General features: G+C 35.5%; 1 protein-coding gene across 2 annotated transcripts in view; it reads left to right on the top strand.

Annotated features, from left to right (window-relative positions):
* Positions 1-12724, top strand: part of HYCC2 (hyccin PI4KA lipid kinase complex subunit 2) — a 39822-nt gene extending 27098 nt beyond the window's left edge. The window contains exons 9-13 of one of the 2 annotated variants that reach the window (XM_081095223.1): positions 1726-1842; positions 2773-2860; positions 6495-6654; positions 7389-7556; positions 11892-12724. In XM_081095223.1, the coding sequence (XP_080951349.1) occupies positions 1726-1842; positions 2773-2860; positions 6495-6654; positions 7389-7556; positions 11892-12493 (1135 nt within the window). In that variant the 3' untranslated portion in view covers positions 12494-12724. The remainder of the gene's footprint in view (positions 1-1725; positions 1843-2772; positions 2861-6494; positions 6655-7388; positions 7557-11891) is intronic. The other variant, XM_081095224.1, reaches the window with a different exon arrangement.
* Positions 12725-13291: the final 567 nt, after the last annotated feature.

Below are 13291 nucleotides of genomic sequence, written 5' to 3'. Positions count from 1 at the left end.
GGAGGCCCCAGCTGGTGGTGGCATGCAGGCAGCCAGGGGAAGGGAGGCCCCAGCCAGCAGCCAGCAGCTACTAGGGACCCTACCTGTGCACGAATTTCATGCACTGGGCCTCTAGTTTGTTTATAAATGACTATTTTTGTTTGTTTGTTTTTTGTTTGTTTGTTTGTTTTTATATATTTTTTTTATTGATTTTTTACAGAGAGGAAGGGAGAGAGAGAGAGAGAGTTAGAAACATCGATGAGAGAGAAACATCGATCAGCTGCCTCCTGCACATCTCCTACTGGGGATATGCCCACAACCCAGGTACATGCCCTTGACCGGAATCGAACCTGGGACCTTTCAGTCTGCAGGCCGACGCTCTATCCACTGAGCCAAACCGGTTTCGGCTATTTTGGTTTTTTAAGTTAATATTTATTTATAATTTTTCATTCTATCTTAAATAATAGCAAATATTATTTTCAGTAAATTTTGCATAATAAGACTAGTAGAGGTTGGATCAATTTTTAAAAATATATTTTTTTATTGTTTTCAGAGAGGAACGGAAAGGGAGAGAGAGATAGAAACATCAATGATGAGAATCATTGATCAACTGCCTCCTGTAAGGCCCCTACTGGTGATCAAACCCATAACTCAGGCATGTGCCCTGACCTAGATTGAACCATGATCTCTGGTTCATAGGTCGATGCTCAACCACTGAGCCATCTTTTAAAACTGAAAGTCTGTGATTTACAGGCCAGGCAGTGTTTTAAATGTATATAATGTAAATACTGCAGTGATCTGATACCCATCACCCATTTGAGGAATAAATGAACAAGCTTTTCTTTAATAGACTGACGTTATACAGGGAAGGGCAAAAGTACGTTTACAGCTGTGAGTATGTGAAACACAGTTTATTCTTGTACTATTATTAATTAATTAATTATTGTATTATTTTCTATATGAGCAACTGTAAACCTACTTTTGCCCAAACCTGTATTTTTCATTTTTCTTTGTGAAACTGAATGTTATTATATTTTACCTACATATTTTATACTAATATAATGCTCTTTTATACTTTAAAATCTATTATTGATCACCTAATTATATGTCTCTGCTACAAAAATATGTATATGTAAACTGAAATTTGAAAAAAATTCCTGATACTATGATGTACTAAAAATGAAAATATTTCTCTTAACTCACCATGATAGTTATTCCAATAAATTAATTCATTGAAAGAACATAGGTACATTACAGTTTTTGATAATTATTAAGCATCATTTCCTGGAAGCATCTTATAAGGAGATGGCAGGTAGAGGATTGTTTATGGTACTTTGATTAAAAATGGTCTCACAGACATCAGTAGTTTGAAATGTCCCTTTATTTGCTTTGAGATTTCTGTATCTCTCACTAATTCATCCTGATAAAATTTGGAATATGAGAAAGTTATGCATTTATTTTGTGAAGAAAGAGAAGGATGAATTTGAAAGACCTGGCTATCTGAGTAAAATTGTTTTTATCAATATGGTCCACTAGGATGTATGTTTTATGAGGGCACAGGTTTTATTTTTATTTATTTTTACCTGTTCACAACTGTATACCTAGGCTCAGGACAGTGACTGGTAAGTAGTGACTGTATTTAATAAATGTTTGAGCAACAAATAACTGAATAAATGAATTTATAAAAGCAAAATATTTGATTCAATGACATCAGAAATCACTCATGATAAATACTGTATTCCCTAGGGTTTGTGTGAGTGGGTTTCCACGGCAACAAGAAAAACACTGGAAAGAACTCTGTGGTCGAATAGTATTGGATCCCGAATTTATGGTGCAACTTCTCACAGGGGTTTATTATGCCATGTAAGTAGGTGGTCTTTGGAATTAGGTGAATTGTTCCTAACGTTTGGAAACTTAATATTTCTCTTTTTTTTTCTTTATCATACAACACTAAATCTTTTGTTTCATGATGGACCCATTATCTTGTTTTTCTAGTACTTTTTTAAATTAATGTACATTTTAAACTTGAAAACAGTATAACAACTATTAAATTCAAACCACATGTAAGGTTTCAGTTTTAGGTCTACAGCATAATGATTAGGCATTTTGTATTGTAAAATGACTACCACAGTAAGTTTACTTAACATTCATTACCACACATAGTTATAAACTTTCTTCTTTAGATGAGAACTTTTAAGACTTATACTCTTACCAATGTTCAAATATACAATAGGGAAAGAATAGTCTCTTCAGTAAATGGTCCTGGGAAAACTGAACAGCCATATGCAAAAGAATGAAACTGAACCACTACCTTATGCCTTACACAAATATCAACTTAAAATGGATTAAAGAGTTAAATGTGTTTCCTAAAACCATGCAACTTCTAAAAGAAACTATAGGCAGGAAGATCCTTTTACATCATCAGTATTGGCAATGAGTTTCCAGGTCTCAGCTATTATAAATAACACTGCTATGAACATAATAGAAAACTGTCTCTCCTTGTAGTTTATAACCCAGATTTTCATGAATGCATTAAATAGGTTACCCTAAATATCAATACATGATAAAAAGTTATGTGAAGAGACATCTATAGACTATTCTAAACTTTTATATCTGAAATCTTCATTTTGTTCTTGTAACCAAAAGTGGGATTGTTTAGAGGTGGAATGATGCAAAAATTGATGTGAAAATCTTGTTTAAGAATCAAAATAATAGGACTTGGAACAATAAAAAGGTTGTTGTTGAATATTAAAGATATTTGCTAAAGATAGTAAACTACCTGCTTCTCCTTAGGTATAATGGACAGTGGGACCTTGGCCAGGAAGTCCTTGATGACATCATTTATAGAGCTCAGCTAGAACTCTTTTCTCAACCACTATTGGTAAGTGAAAATATTTACTTTTTATTAAATATACCTGTGCCTGTCGAGGATATGAGAAATTAGTATGCAAAATCTGAGGCAATCCAAATTATTGAGGAAAAGGGTTTATTCCATAATAGCAGTTGGTTAACTGTTGGAAAGAAAACAAAATTGGTTTAGACCTTCTCCTCCTACCATGTATCAAAATACAATTCAAATAAAGTTTAAAGAATTGAAGCCCTTAAGAAAAGAGAGGGGGATAGGTTATAAATACTCAAATTTCTGCCCTAACCGGTTTGGCGCAGTGGATGGAGCGTCGGCCTGTGGACTGAAGGGTCCTAGGTTTGATTTCGGTCAAGGGCATGTACCTTGGTTGCGGGCACATCCCCAGAAGTGGGTGTGCAGGAGGCAGCTGATTGATGTTTCTAACTCTATCCTTCTCCCTTCCTCTCTGTAAAAAATCAATAAAATATTTTTTAAAATGGTATTAAAAAAAATAAGAAAATACTCAAATTTCTGCAGGAAAGACTTTCGAAACTTAAATAATATGACAAGTCACTAAAAAATGGTTGATGATTTTTTTGACCACCTAAACATCTAAATTCTAAACCATCAGTGTCTTCCTGCTGGTGTGGCTTAGTGTTTGAGCGTCAACCCATGAACCAGGAGGTCCTGGTTTGATTCCTGGTCAGGTCTCGATCCCCAGTAGTGCAGGAGTGCAGGAGACAGCCAATCAATGATTTTCTCTCATCACTGATGTTTCTATCTCTTCCTCTCCCTTCTTCTTTCTGAAAAACGTATTTTAAAAAACAAAATTGCTAAACCATGGGTATCTTAAAAACAAAATTAATATACTTTGCACAAAGTGAAAAAGAAGTATTTTCAACAAGCATGACAAGAAAGCCAATTAATATTTTGTCTTTATGAAAAGATTTTATACTTTGCCACGAAATAAATATATCTCCAAAAGGTAAATGATTAACCAAAAAACAAATGTAAACATTCACCCTGGCTGGGTGGCTCAGTTGGTTGGAGCATCGTCTCGTACACCAAAAGGTTTGAGGTTTGATTCCCAGACAGGGCGCATATGAGAGGCAATCAATCGATGTCTCTCTCTCTCTCTCTCTCTCTCTCTCTCTCTCTCTCTCTTTCTCCCCTCTTCTTCTCTCCTCCTCTCACCTTCCCTCCCCCTCTCTTTCTCTCTCTAAAATCAATAAAAAATCATATCCTCGGGTGAGGATTTAAAAAAAAAAATAATAAAAACAAATGTAAACATCCAATAGTGGGCTATGGAAGGCATTTTTTATGTTACCAGTAGAAGTAGAACACAGCTCTAACCACCCCTCAGCAGAGGGTGTATTCGTTTTACTATTCCATGCCTAGCAATGTATCCCAGAAAACTACTTTAATTTTTTTAAATCTTGTGTTGTAAGCACAGCATTAATGTTATTTTTAATTTCAAAGGAATGAAAACAGCTTAAATGTTCCACAGCAGAGAATGATTATTATACGATATTTGCTTGGTGAAATTATGTATTTGGAAATTTATATTAAAGAAAGATGCTAGCTTATGTTAAGTGGTAAAACAGTATACAACTGGGTTTTTTTAATCTAGATAGGACAGATGAAACAAACAAAATGCTGCCCTAGCCAATTTGGCTCAGTGGATAGAGTGAAGGCCTACGGACTGAAGGGTCCCAGGTTCAATTCTGGTCAAGGGCATGTACCTTGGTTGCAGGCTCAATCCCTGGCACGTGAGGGAGGCAACCAATCCACGTGTCTCTCTCACACTGATGTTTCTTTCTTTCTCTCCTCTCCCACTCTCTCTAAAAATCAATGGAAAAATATCCTTGGATGAGGATGTAAAAAAAAAAAAAAAAGAAACGTACAAAATGCTAATAGTTGTCTAGGTGATTTGACTGTGGATTTTTATTTCTTTGCAATTTTTTGTTTTCTAAACTTTTTACAGTATTTTTATAATGGTATTTTAAAAATTATTTATGTACTTTTACTTACAGTGTTTTAAAATATATTTTATTGATTTTTTTACAGAGAGGAAGGGAGAGAGATAGAGAGTTAGAAACATCGATCGGCTGCCTCCTGCACGCTCCCGACTGGGGATGTGCCCGCAACCAAGGTACATGCCCTTGACCGGAATCGAACCTGGGACCCTTCAGTCCTCAGGCCGATGCTCTACCCACTGAGCCAAACCGGTTAGGGCTACTTACAGTGTTTTAAAAGTACAATTTTTAAAGCCATTTTTTTGTCTTTTTTTGTACTTTAAATTCCCATTTTTTTCTAATGTCATCACCCCTGATTTTACTCTAACATTTACATTAAAATGAATGAATAACAAGATTTTTAAAAATTATATTACAGTAATAATATTTCGCATTTGAGAGACTCTTTAAATTCATGCTTTTATCTTTGTAACAATTTTAAAAATTAAGTAGAGGGGCACTTTCAAGGCAATATAGTTAAAGAGATTAGTAATCTCTAGTCCTGGAATAGTTCTTTATTATTGGGGATCTCTGAGGGGCCCAATAAATAACACTCCTTTTCTCTATTCAAATCTAGAGCAGATGATAAGTAGATAAAATAGTTGGCAAATAGAAAAATAAGGCATTATCTTCAGCACTGATAAAGGCTGAACTGAAAGACTTAACTCCCCACCCCCCACTAGACCTTGAAGCAGGCCCCCAACTCCTGCAGAGAATGTTTGGGTTGGTAGAGAAGGCACACTTACCTAGGTTGCTACACTCCACTTGTCCTTGTCCAAGTGGAGAGGGAGGGAGAATGACAATCCTCTATCTCAAGATCTTTGCCAGATGAGCACTACCCCATTAAGGAACATAAACCCACCTGGCGACTGTGACAGTGTTTGAGTGTCAAGCTATGAACCAAGAGGTCGCTGGTTCGATTCCCTGTCGGTCAGGACACATGCCTGGCTTGCTAGCTTCATCCCTGGTAGGGGGCCTGCAGGAAGCAGCCAATTGATGATGTTACTTTTTCATGGATGTTTCTGTCTGTCCCTCTCCCTTCTTCTCTCTCTCTAAAAATTAATGAAAACAGACCAATAAAAAAAAAGTCAATAAAAAGAAGTCAGTGAGGCAGTTGCTGGAGAAGAATCCTGGCTCTCTAAAAGAAACATGAATCAAACAACAGCAATTACTCTTGAGCCAGATATTTTACTCTCCTCTACGGAGGGCAGAAAGTGTTGGGACAAAATATCAGACATGTTGGGAAAAATTTCTTATGAAACAAAGGACTGGAGAAAAGGCTAATTATTTTAACCAGAGATTAAATTTTGCATGTTATTTATTACCTGAAAAATCAGAAACTCTAATTTTTCTTATGTCAGGGTTCAAATGTTAAACAATTTTTCCTTCTATGGAATGTATTTCTTCTTTGAAAGTCAATACTTCAAGAAATGGTAAGGTGACTGACATTAAAAAAAAATAAACTCTCATTTTAAAAACATGCCTAGAACAATACAGAACAATAGAAATACAAATATTTCTGACACATTCTACTTTTATATTTTATAGTACGCATTTTAAATACATATTCAGAAATTATGGAAATGAGTAAGTGTAAAATAAGTATAAATTGTATATAGGGTGTAAATATGTCTAGACTTACATTATCATTTTAGGTTGCTAATGCCATGAAAAATTCATTACCATTTGATGCTCCTGATTCTTCACAAGAAGGCCAGAAAGTACTTAAAGTGGAAGTCACTCCGACAGTACCGAGGATTTCTCGGACTGCAATTACAACAGCTTCCATCCGTCGCCATAGATGGAGGAGGGAAGGTGAGGACAAAATCCCTATAGCTCACTCATGGATTCAGTTAAATTTATCACTGTTTTTATAGACTATATTAGCACATGATATTACAGTACTCTATAATTAAAGTAAAATGGTTCAATTTCTAAAAGCACTAAAATGGTTTACATAACTTAAATGTATTTTAATATTTTTTAATAAAGTAGATGTTATTTAGAATTCCTTATGAATGTTGAAACAGAAAATAAGATCAAGTTAATTTTTATCTTTTTTGAACTAGTAATAACAATAGGAAAGAAGTTTCTTTAAGCTTCTTACCAAATTGGGGAAAAAAGGTGCATGTATGAGCATTGTGGGAGAAAATTATAACTGGCCAAACAAATGGTGTAATACAAGCTATCCATAAAAGGAATGATTATTGTTTTTTTTAGATTTTTATCTGCTTTTCCTTTTTTAGTAAGTGCTGAATCCAGCAGTATTTCATAGTCATATGGTATTTGAATAGTCAAGCTGTCTTGGCTAAGAGAAATTAACTGCCATTTTAATGATTCCTATTTTTCTATCCTATTCATTTGCAAACCTCACATTGTTCATCTGCTGCCTTATGTGTGTGTATGCTGTGCACACACATGTAACTATATAAATAGTGTTTGTGTTTATATCATATCCATATATACATTCTCTTATCTGCCTGGGTCAAAATGCTCAGAAAGAATAGAGGAGCACAAAAAGCACTAAAATGTTATATGTTGAATCCCAGATGGCTTTGACTTCTCAAACGAGGCTGACTCGAGTATTCCTGGCTCCCCGATCCAACACGGCTCCACTGACCTAGGGATCAAACGTGTGCAAGAGGGGGAGGTGCTGGTGCGCAGGACCCCTGAGCACGGCTCACCGGAGCCCAACTCAGCAGCAGCCACAACAGAGGGTAGGACAGAGATGAGGAGACAGAAGTCAGTGAGGCAGTTGCTGGAGAAGGATCCTGGCTCTCTAACCCCAAGCAGAACATTTTCCATTCTAGTGTGTGTTTCCACGTATTAGCGTATTAGCTCCTCCTTGCAAAGCACAAACCCCCATATGCCCAGTTTCAGGTCAAGTACAATCTTTAGTTACCATTTGTGCTGGCCTGGAGTCTGCATCCCTGTGTAATCAAAGAACAGCTTGGCATGGCTACTAACAAAGCAGAGGCCTGTCTCCAAAAGGTCTGCAAATGCTTGGAATTTTTCATTACTGAGCATGTTTATTCTAACATTAGGAGAGGGAAAATGCACACAATGGACATGAGCCTTATTAGTCAATGTGAGTTTATTTAATTCATATAATAATTTATTCTTTAAAAAATATGTGCAGAGAATTTTAAAACTTTAATACATTATCTTTAAGAAATTGGACTAAAGTGGAGCCGGCAATTTAATCTGTAATCCCAGGGTAGTCAATAATAAGAATTTCTTACCTCTTTAACAGAGTAAACTGGTATTGACTGGCTTTTTATAATCTTTGGGTCAAGTTGCCTGGGTCTAACCAGTGAACTATTGACATCTTTTCTCTATAAATGTACTACCCTGGTGCACACTACATTTTATCATTTATTGTAAATAATGATTATCTTATGTACCTCCCAAACAGAATTGAAATGTATTATTTAGAAGCCAGGTATCCTGTAGATCTTGTTTCTACAATGTGGGTATCTCAAAATGAGAATCATCCCCCCTCTTCCAAAAATCCCCATTGCCCTGGTACCACCACTACCACCACCACCACCACCACCACCTGGAAAAGAACACTTTTCCCTGATTAGGAAAGTGTTTATTTGCTGCTTTCCATGTGATGCCATAGGAGTTGGCTTTGTGAAAAAGGGAACTTGTAGCCTAACTTTTTTTTTTATTATTTAATGAATTGCTACTGTGGAGCCTTTACATTAATTTATGAAACATAGCAAGTAGTTTTAGACTAGGGAACATATTTTTACTTATTTTAAAGATCAAACATACACGAAGCAGTTACTTCCACCTTAAGGAAGTCTCTTGCTCTTTGGTGCGTTAAAAATTTGAGCATGCTCAGTAAGAATTTAAATCTACTCTCTGTCCATTTGCTCAGATTAACCTTACTTCCTTGACCAGTGTTGCATGTGCATGATCTAGGGACCCAAAGACTTGGTGCTGTTTTACAGAGATCCTGTGAGAAACGCAACCTTCCCTTTTCATTTTTTCTGTATCTTTTATCCCTGGGAGTCAGTTTTACCTTGTATAAAGGCATAAAAATAAATATGTGAATAGATGTTGAATCCAAAGTTGATATAAATGGAACAACATTATATTTCTTAACATTCCTTTTTTAATTGAATTTATTGGGTGACATTGGTTAATAAAATTATATAGATTTCAGGTGTTTTTTAACATTCTAGATGACTAAATGAGCCACTTAATGTGTATCTCCTACCATTGTTAGAGTGTTTGTGCTAAATGTAGTTGTACTATGTTAACACTTGATATTCTAGAAAGTGTGGGATAAGGTTGAAACATTTTTTCCAATTGATCAAAGTCAGACACTTTGAAAAAGGAACCAAAATAGTAGTATCACTAGTAGAAAATTTCAGTTTGTGAGGGTAGAGTATAGCCATTCTCATTGAGTCTAAAATTTCAGTGTTTTTGAAATTTCTCAAAAATTATTTTATCTTTTAATCTAGATTAAATTATAGTTTTAAATCAGTATTAGTAGAAACTAAATTTATAAGGAAAGGCAGGCATAATGGAAAAGTTTGTTAAAAATCCTTTTTGGTTAAAAAATTATTTTTGTTTGTTTCTTCTTTGGATCATTAATAGTATTGTTATCACTCAGGGAGAATATTAGAAAGGAAAATGTTCTAAGGTACAGTTACTCTATATATGTGTGTATACAAGTTTATTTAGAAAGTCGCAGAGGTGGAAGAAATGAGCAGTAGAAGAAATGGGCTCAGGAAATAAGTTAGAGAGGTGAAGGAAAAGGCCCTTGGAGCTTAGGAGAGAGATGGGTGAAGGTAATGGGACTGGGGGCAAAGAGGAGGGGAATGGAGAGGTGCAGGCGAGCCCAGGAGAGGGAGAGCACCACACAGTTACCTTTTGTTCCTTGAGATTTTTTTAAACTAAAGGAAGGAAATTACCAAAACCTGCCCTTGACTGGAATCAAACCTGGGACCCTTGAGTCCGCAGGCTGACGCTCTATCCGCTGAGCCAAACCGGTTAGGGCACCAAAACCTATGTAAAGTTCTGGTAATTCTGAAGTCTACTGGAGCTTTTGGATAAACGTAGATAATTGACCTTAAAAAAAAAAACAAACATTTTTTTGTATGTGGTTTTAAATAGTTTTACAATTAAAACTGTATGTTTTGTATGTTGAAATCGAGACTATGAGCCCATTACCTACCTTTATTCTGATTGTCAAGTAATGTTTTATTTGTGATTTTTTAAAGCTTAATTTAAAATTATTACTAAATTGAGGATGCCTGTGATTAAAATACAGTCAGTGTTCCACTATACTGAAACAGCATTTGTAGTATATAAAACATCAGTAGGTTCTCGTGCATGGTGGCTTTTATGTTATCATCATCTCTTTATGGCCATATTGCTTGGGCACCAGATCTGCATGTGGCAGGATTCAGAAGCTAGCACTAAGTCTCTCAGTCTCCTTTCCTAATTTCATATATATATATGTGTGTGTGTGTATATATATCCAATAATACATTTCTGTTCTCTCCTGGTTTTATATTACTGATATCAATTCTGAACCATAACCCTTCTTGGGCATTTTGGAGTTGTTTATACTAACTGAAGGAAATTGCTAAGATGATATCACGTGCATATAATTTAAAGTTTTTATTTGAGATACATTGTATCCTGTTCTTTTGAACAAGGGGTTGAGAGAAGTGGTGTCAGCTGCATTTTCATATGGCTTTGCATGATATTTAAAGATTATTAAACTGCTGGATAAAAATGACAAGGTGCTTTTTGCTTTAAGGATAGCTTATTTCATTCTTCTTTTGAAGGAAGGAAATAACTAATCCCTATGAGAAAATATAACTAAGAAAATATTTTTATTTTTTCAGGTACTATGTTAAATAAAGATTGTGTTTAAATATTTCATCTATAGTTTACTTAGGTAACCCTATCACAAGGTAATATTTGTCTAGATTTCCTTCCTAACATTTTACCTTAACTACAATATTGCTATCTGCATGTAGATTCAGGTTAAAGTTCTCGAAGTCTGGTAAGCATACTTAATGATGTAGCAAACCACTGTCAGTTTTTGAAAGAAGCAAGTTTATTATTTTCTAAGAGAATGTTTTTCATACTTTCAGTAAGACAATTGGGCTTTCTGGAAACCACAAGCTAAATATATATGTTTCTTCCCTTCTTACAAAATCCAAAGAAAAGGATTCTTTTGTTAATTGCAGTTTCTGCATGAAACATAATCGGGCATTATAGTATTTTGGGATTACGAACATAATACTTCTCAAACTAAAAATCTTAAATTTTACAGAAATACATAATACATGAAGTAAAAATCCTTTTTAAATATTCCTGCTGGTTCCCTAGCTTGCCCTCTGATAATCAAGTATTTTCTTCACATTAATTGATCAAGAAAATATGGAAACCAGTGATTAAATATGTCCATAAGACAAAAGACAATAAGGAATACAATTGGAGCAATGTAAAGTTTTTTTTTAGAATTAGAAAATTTACTACTTCCATCATAAAGGTTTTAAAGCCATTTAGCAGCAGTGAACTGTTGAAGAAATATGCATTTTTATTTTTAAAAAGGGTTTGGCTTTTTATAGATAAAATTTTTTTGCATTATTCTGGTTGACTGAAATTAGAAAGGGGTCTATTTTATGGTGGGTTAAGGAAGATAGGAAAAATTGTGTTTATTTAAATAGATATGATCACCTCAAATTGATAAGGATGTATTACAGTGATTTATGATGACAAAATGTTGTATTTTACCTAAAATTGTTTTATAATCCTAAATTCTGATAGTATACTATCAGAATTTGTGGGTCATTTTACAAAAGTTGGACTATTAAAGCTAAATAAACAGAATGAATAAAGTTAGAATTCTGTGTAGATTAAGGTTTCTTCCCGTAAATTATTTAGGGGCAGTGTTGATAACAAAGCCATTGCTAACCTATATCAAACATTACCCAAGAGATAAAGTCAGTCGAGTTGTTATTCACAGTTACTTCTTATTTAATTTGGCTATTGCTGAGTCTTTCTGATTTGTTTCTTAGGTGCTGAGGGAGTAAATGGAGAAGAGGAGTCGGTAAACCTAAATGATGCAGATGAAGGATTTTCATCAGGGGCTTCCCTCAGCAATCAGCCAATTGGGACCAAACCATCCTCCTCTTCTCAGAGGGGAAGCTTAAGGAAAGTAGCAACTGGGCGTTCAGTCAAGGAAAAAGAAGCAGCGTCTCCCATCAAATCCAGTGAAAGCCCTCGAGATTCAGTAGTTCGCAGGCAGTATGTACAGCAACCTACTGATCTTAGTCTAGATTCAATTGAGCTGACACCGATGAAGAAACACCTGAGTCTGCCTGCTGGCCAGGTGGTGCCAAAAACCAATAGTTTAAGTCTAATCCGGACAGCCAGTGCTTCCTCAAGTAAATCATTTGACTATGTAAATGGCAGTCAAGCAGGTACCAGCTTTGGGGTTGGTACTGAGGGAGTTACTAATTTAGCAACTAGTAATGCTAATCGATACTCGACTATCAGTCTACAGGAAGACCGGCTAGGTCAAGCTGGAGAAGGTAAAGAGCTCCTCAGCCCAGGCGCCCCCTTAACCAAGCAGTCTCGATCCCCAAGTTTCAATATGCAGCTAATATCCCAGGTGTAGTTTTGACATCCTCTCTCATCTTTCATTTCATTGTGAAGAAGAAACTTCATCCCACATTGTGAAAATATTGGTCATGGTAATCAGAGTTGATTTAGTTTAGGTATGTTCATACTGTATTTTGTATGGAAACAGCAATAATGTTTTCTTTCTCCTCCTTCCTATATCTTCTCTTCACCTATTCCTTGTGAATGTGTTTGTGAAGTAGTATAAAATATTTGCATTTTCCATGCCTTCCTTTCTCCTTGGGTGATGTGCAATCCGTCGTAGGCTGATCGGTCCCATTTCAACACTGTGAGACTGAGGATATGTTAGAGGAAATGGTGTATATGATCCCTATGAGATGATTCTTTGGCTTTCTTTTAAAAACACACACAAAAAAACGGGTTTGTTCTCATAATCTATAAACTATGAATACTGGGTCATATTTTTTTTCTCTCAACCAGGAGTGCCTCAGAGATTCTGCTATGACTTTGGACTTCTCTGAGTCTGTGCAATCATTTTCTTGAGAAGCATGGGGAAAGGTGGTAGACTCTGCACTTTTTTATTAAAATGAGTGTCTCTTTTTCTCCCATCTCCTTTATCTCGAGGATATGAATGTTTAGTTACCGAGGCATTTGAATCAAGTGTGGCCACCTCCACTAGAGGGCAGTTGATTGTGTAATAATTGATAATGCACTTTCTCAATGGCTTATAGTCATTATTAACATGTCTTCCCTCCTCCCCACAAGGACATAAGGTTATTTCTGTCCTTAAAGTTAGAACAACTAACAAATCAGAGAATCCAAGGGGCATGTTCTT

Source organism: Myotis nattereri, assembly GCF_964212035.1.
Source record: "Myotis nattereri genome assembly, chromosome: 7".
NCBI lineage: Eukaryota > Metazoa > Chordata > Mammalia > Chiroptera > Vespertilionidae > Myotis > Myotis nattereri.
This window is presented reverse-complemented; position numbering and strand designations above follow the sequence as displayed.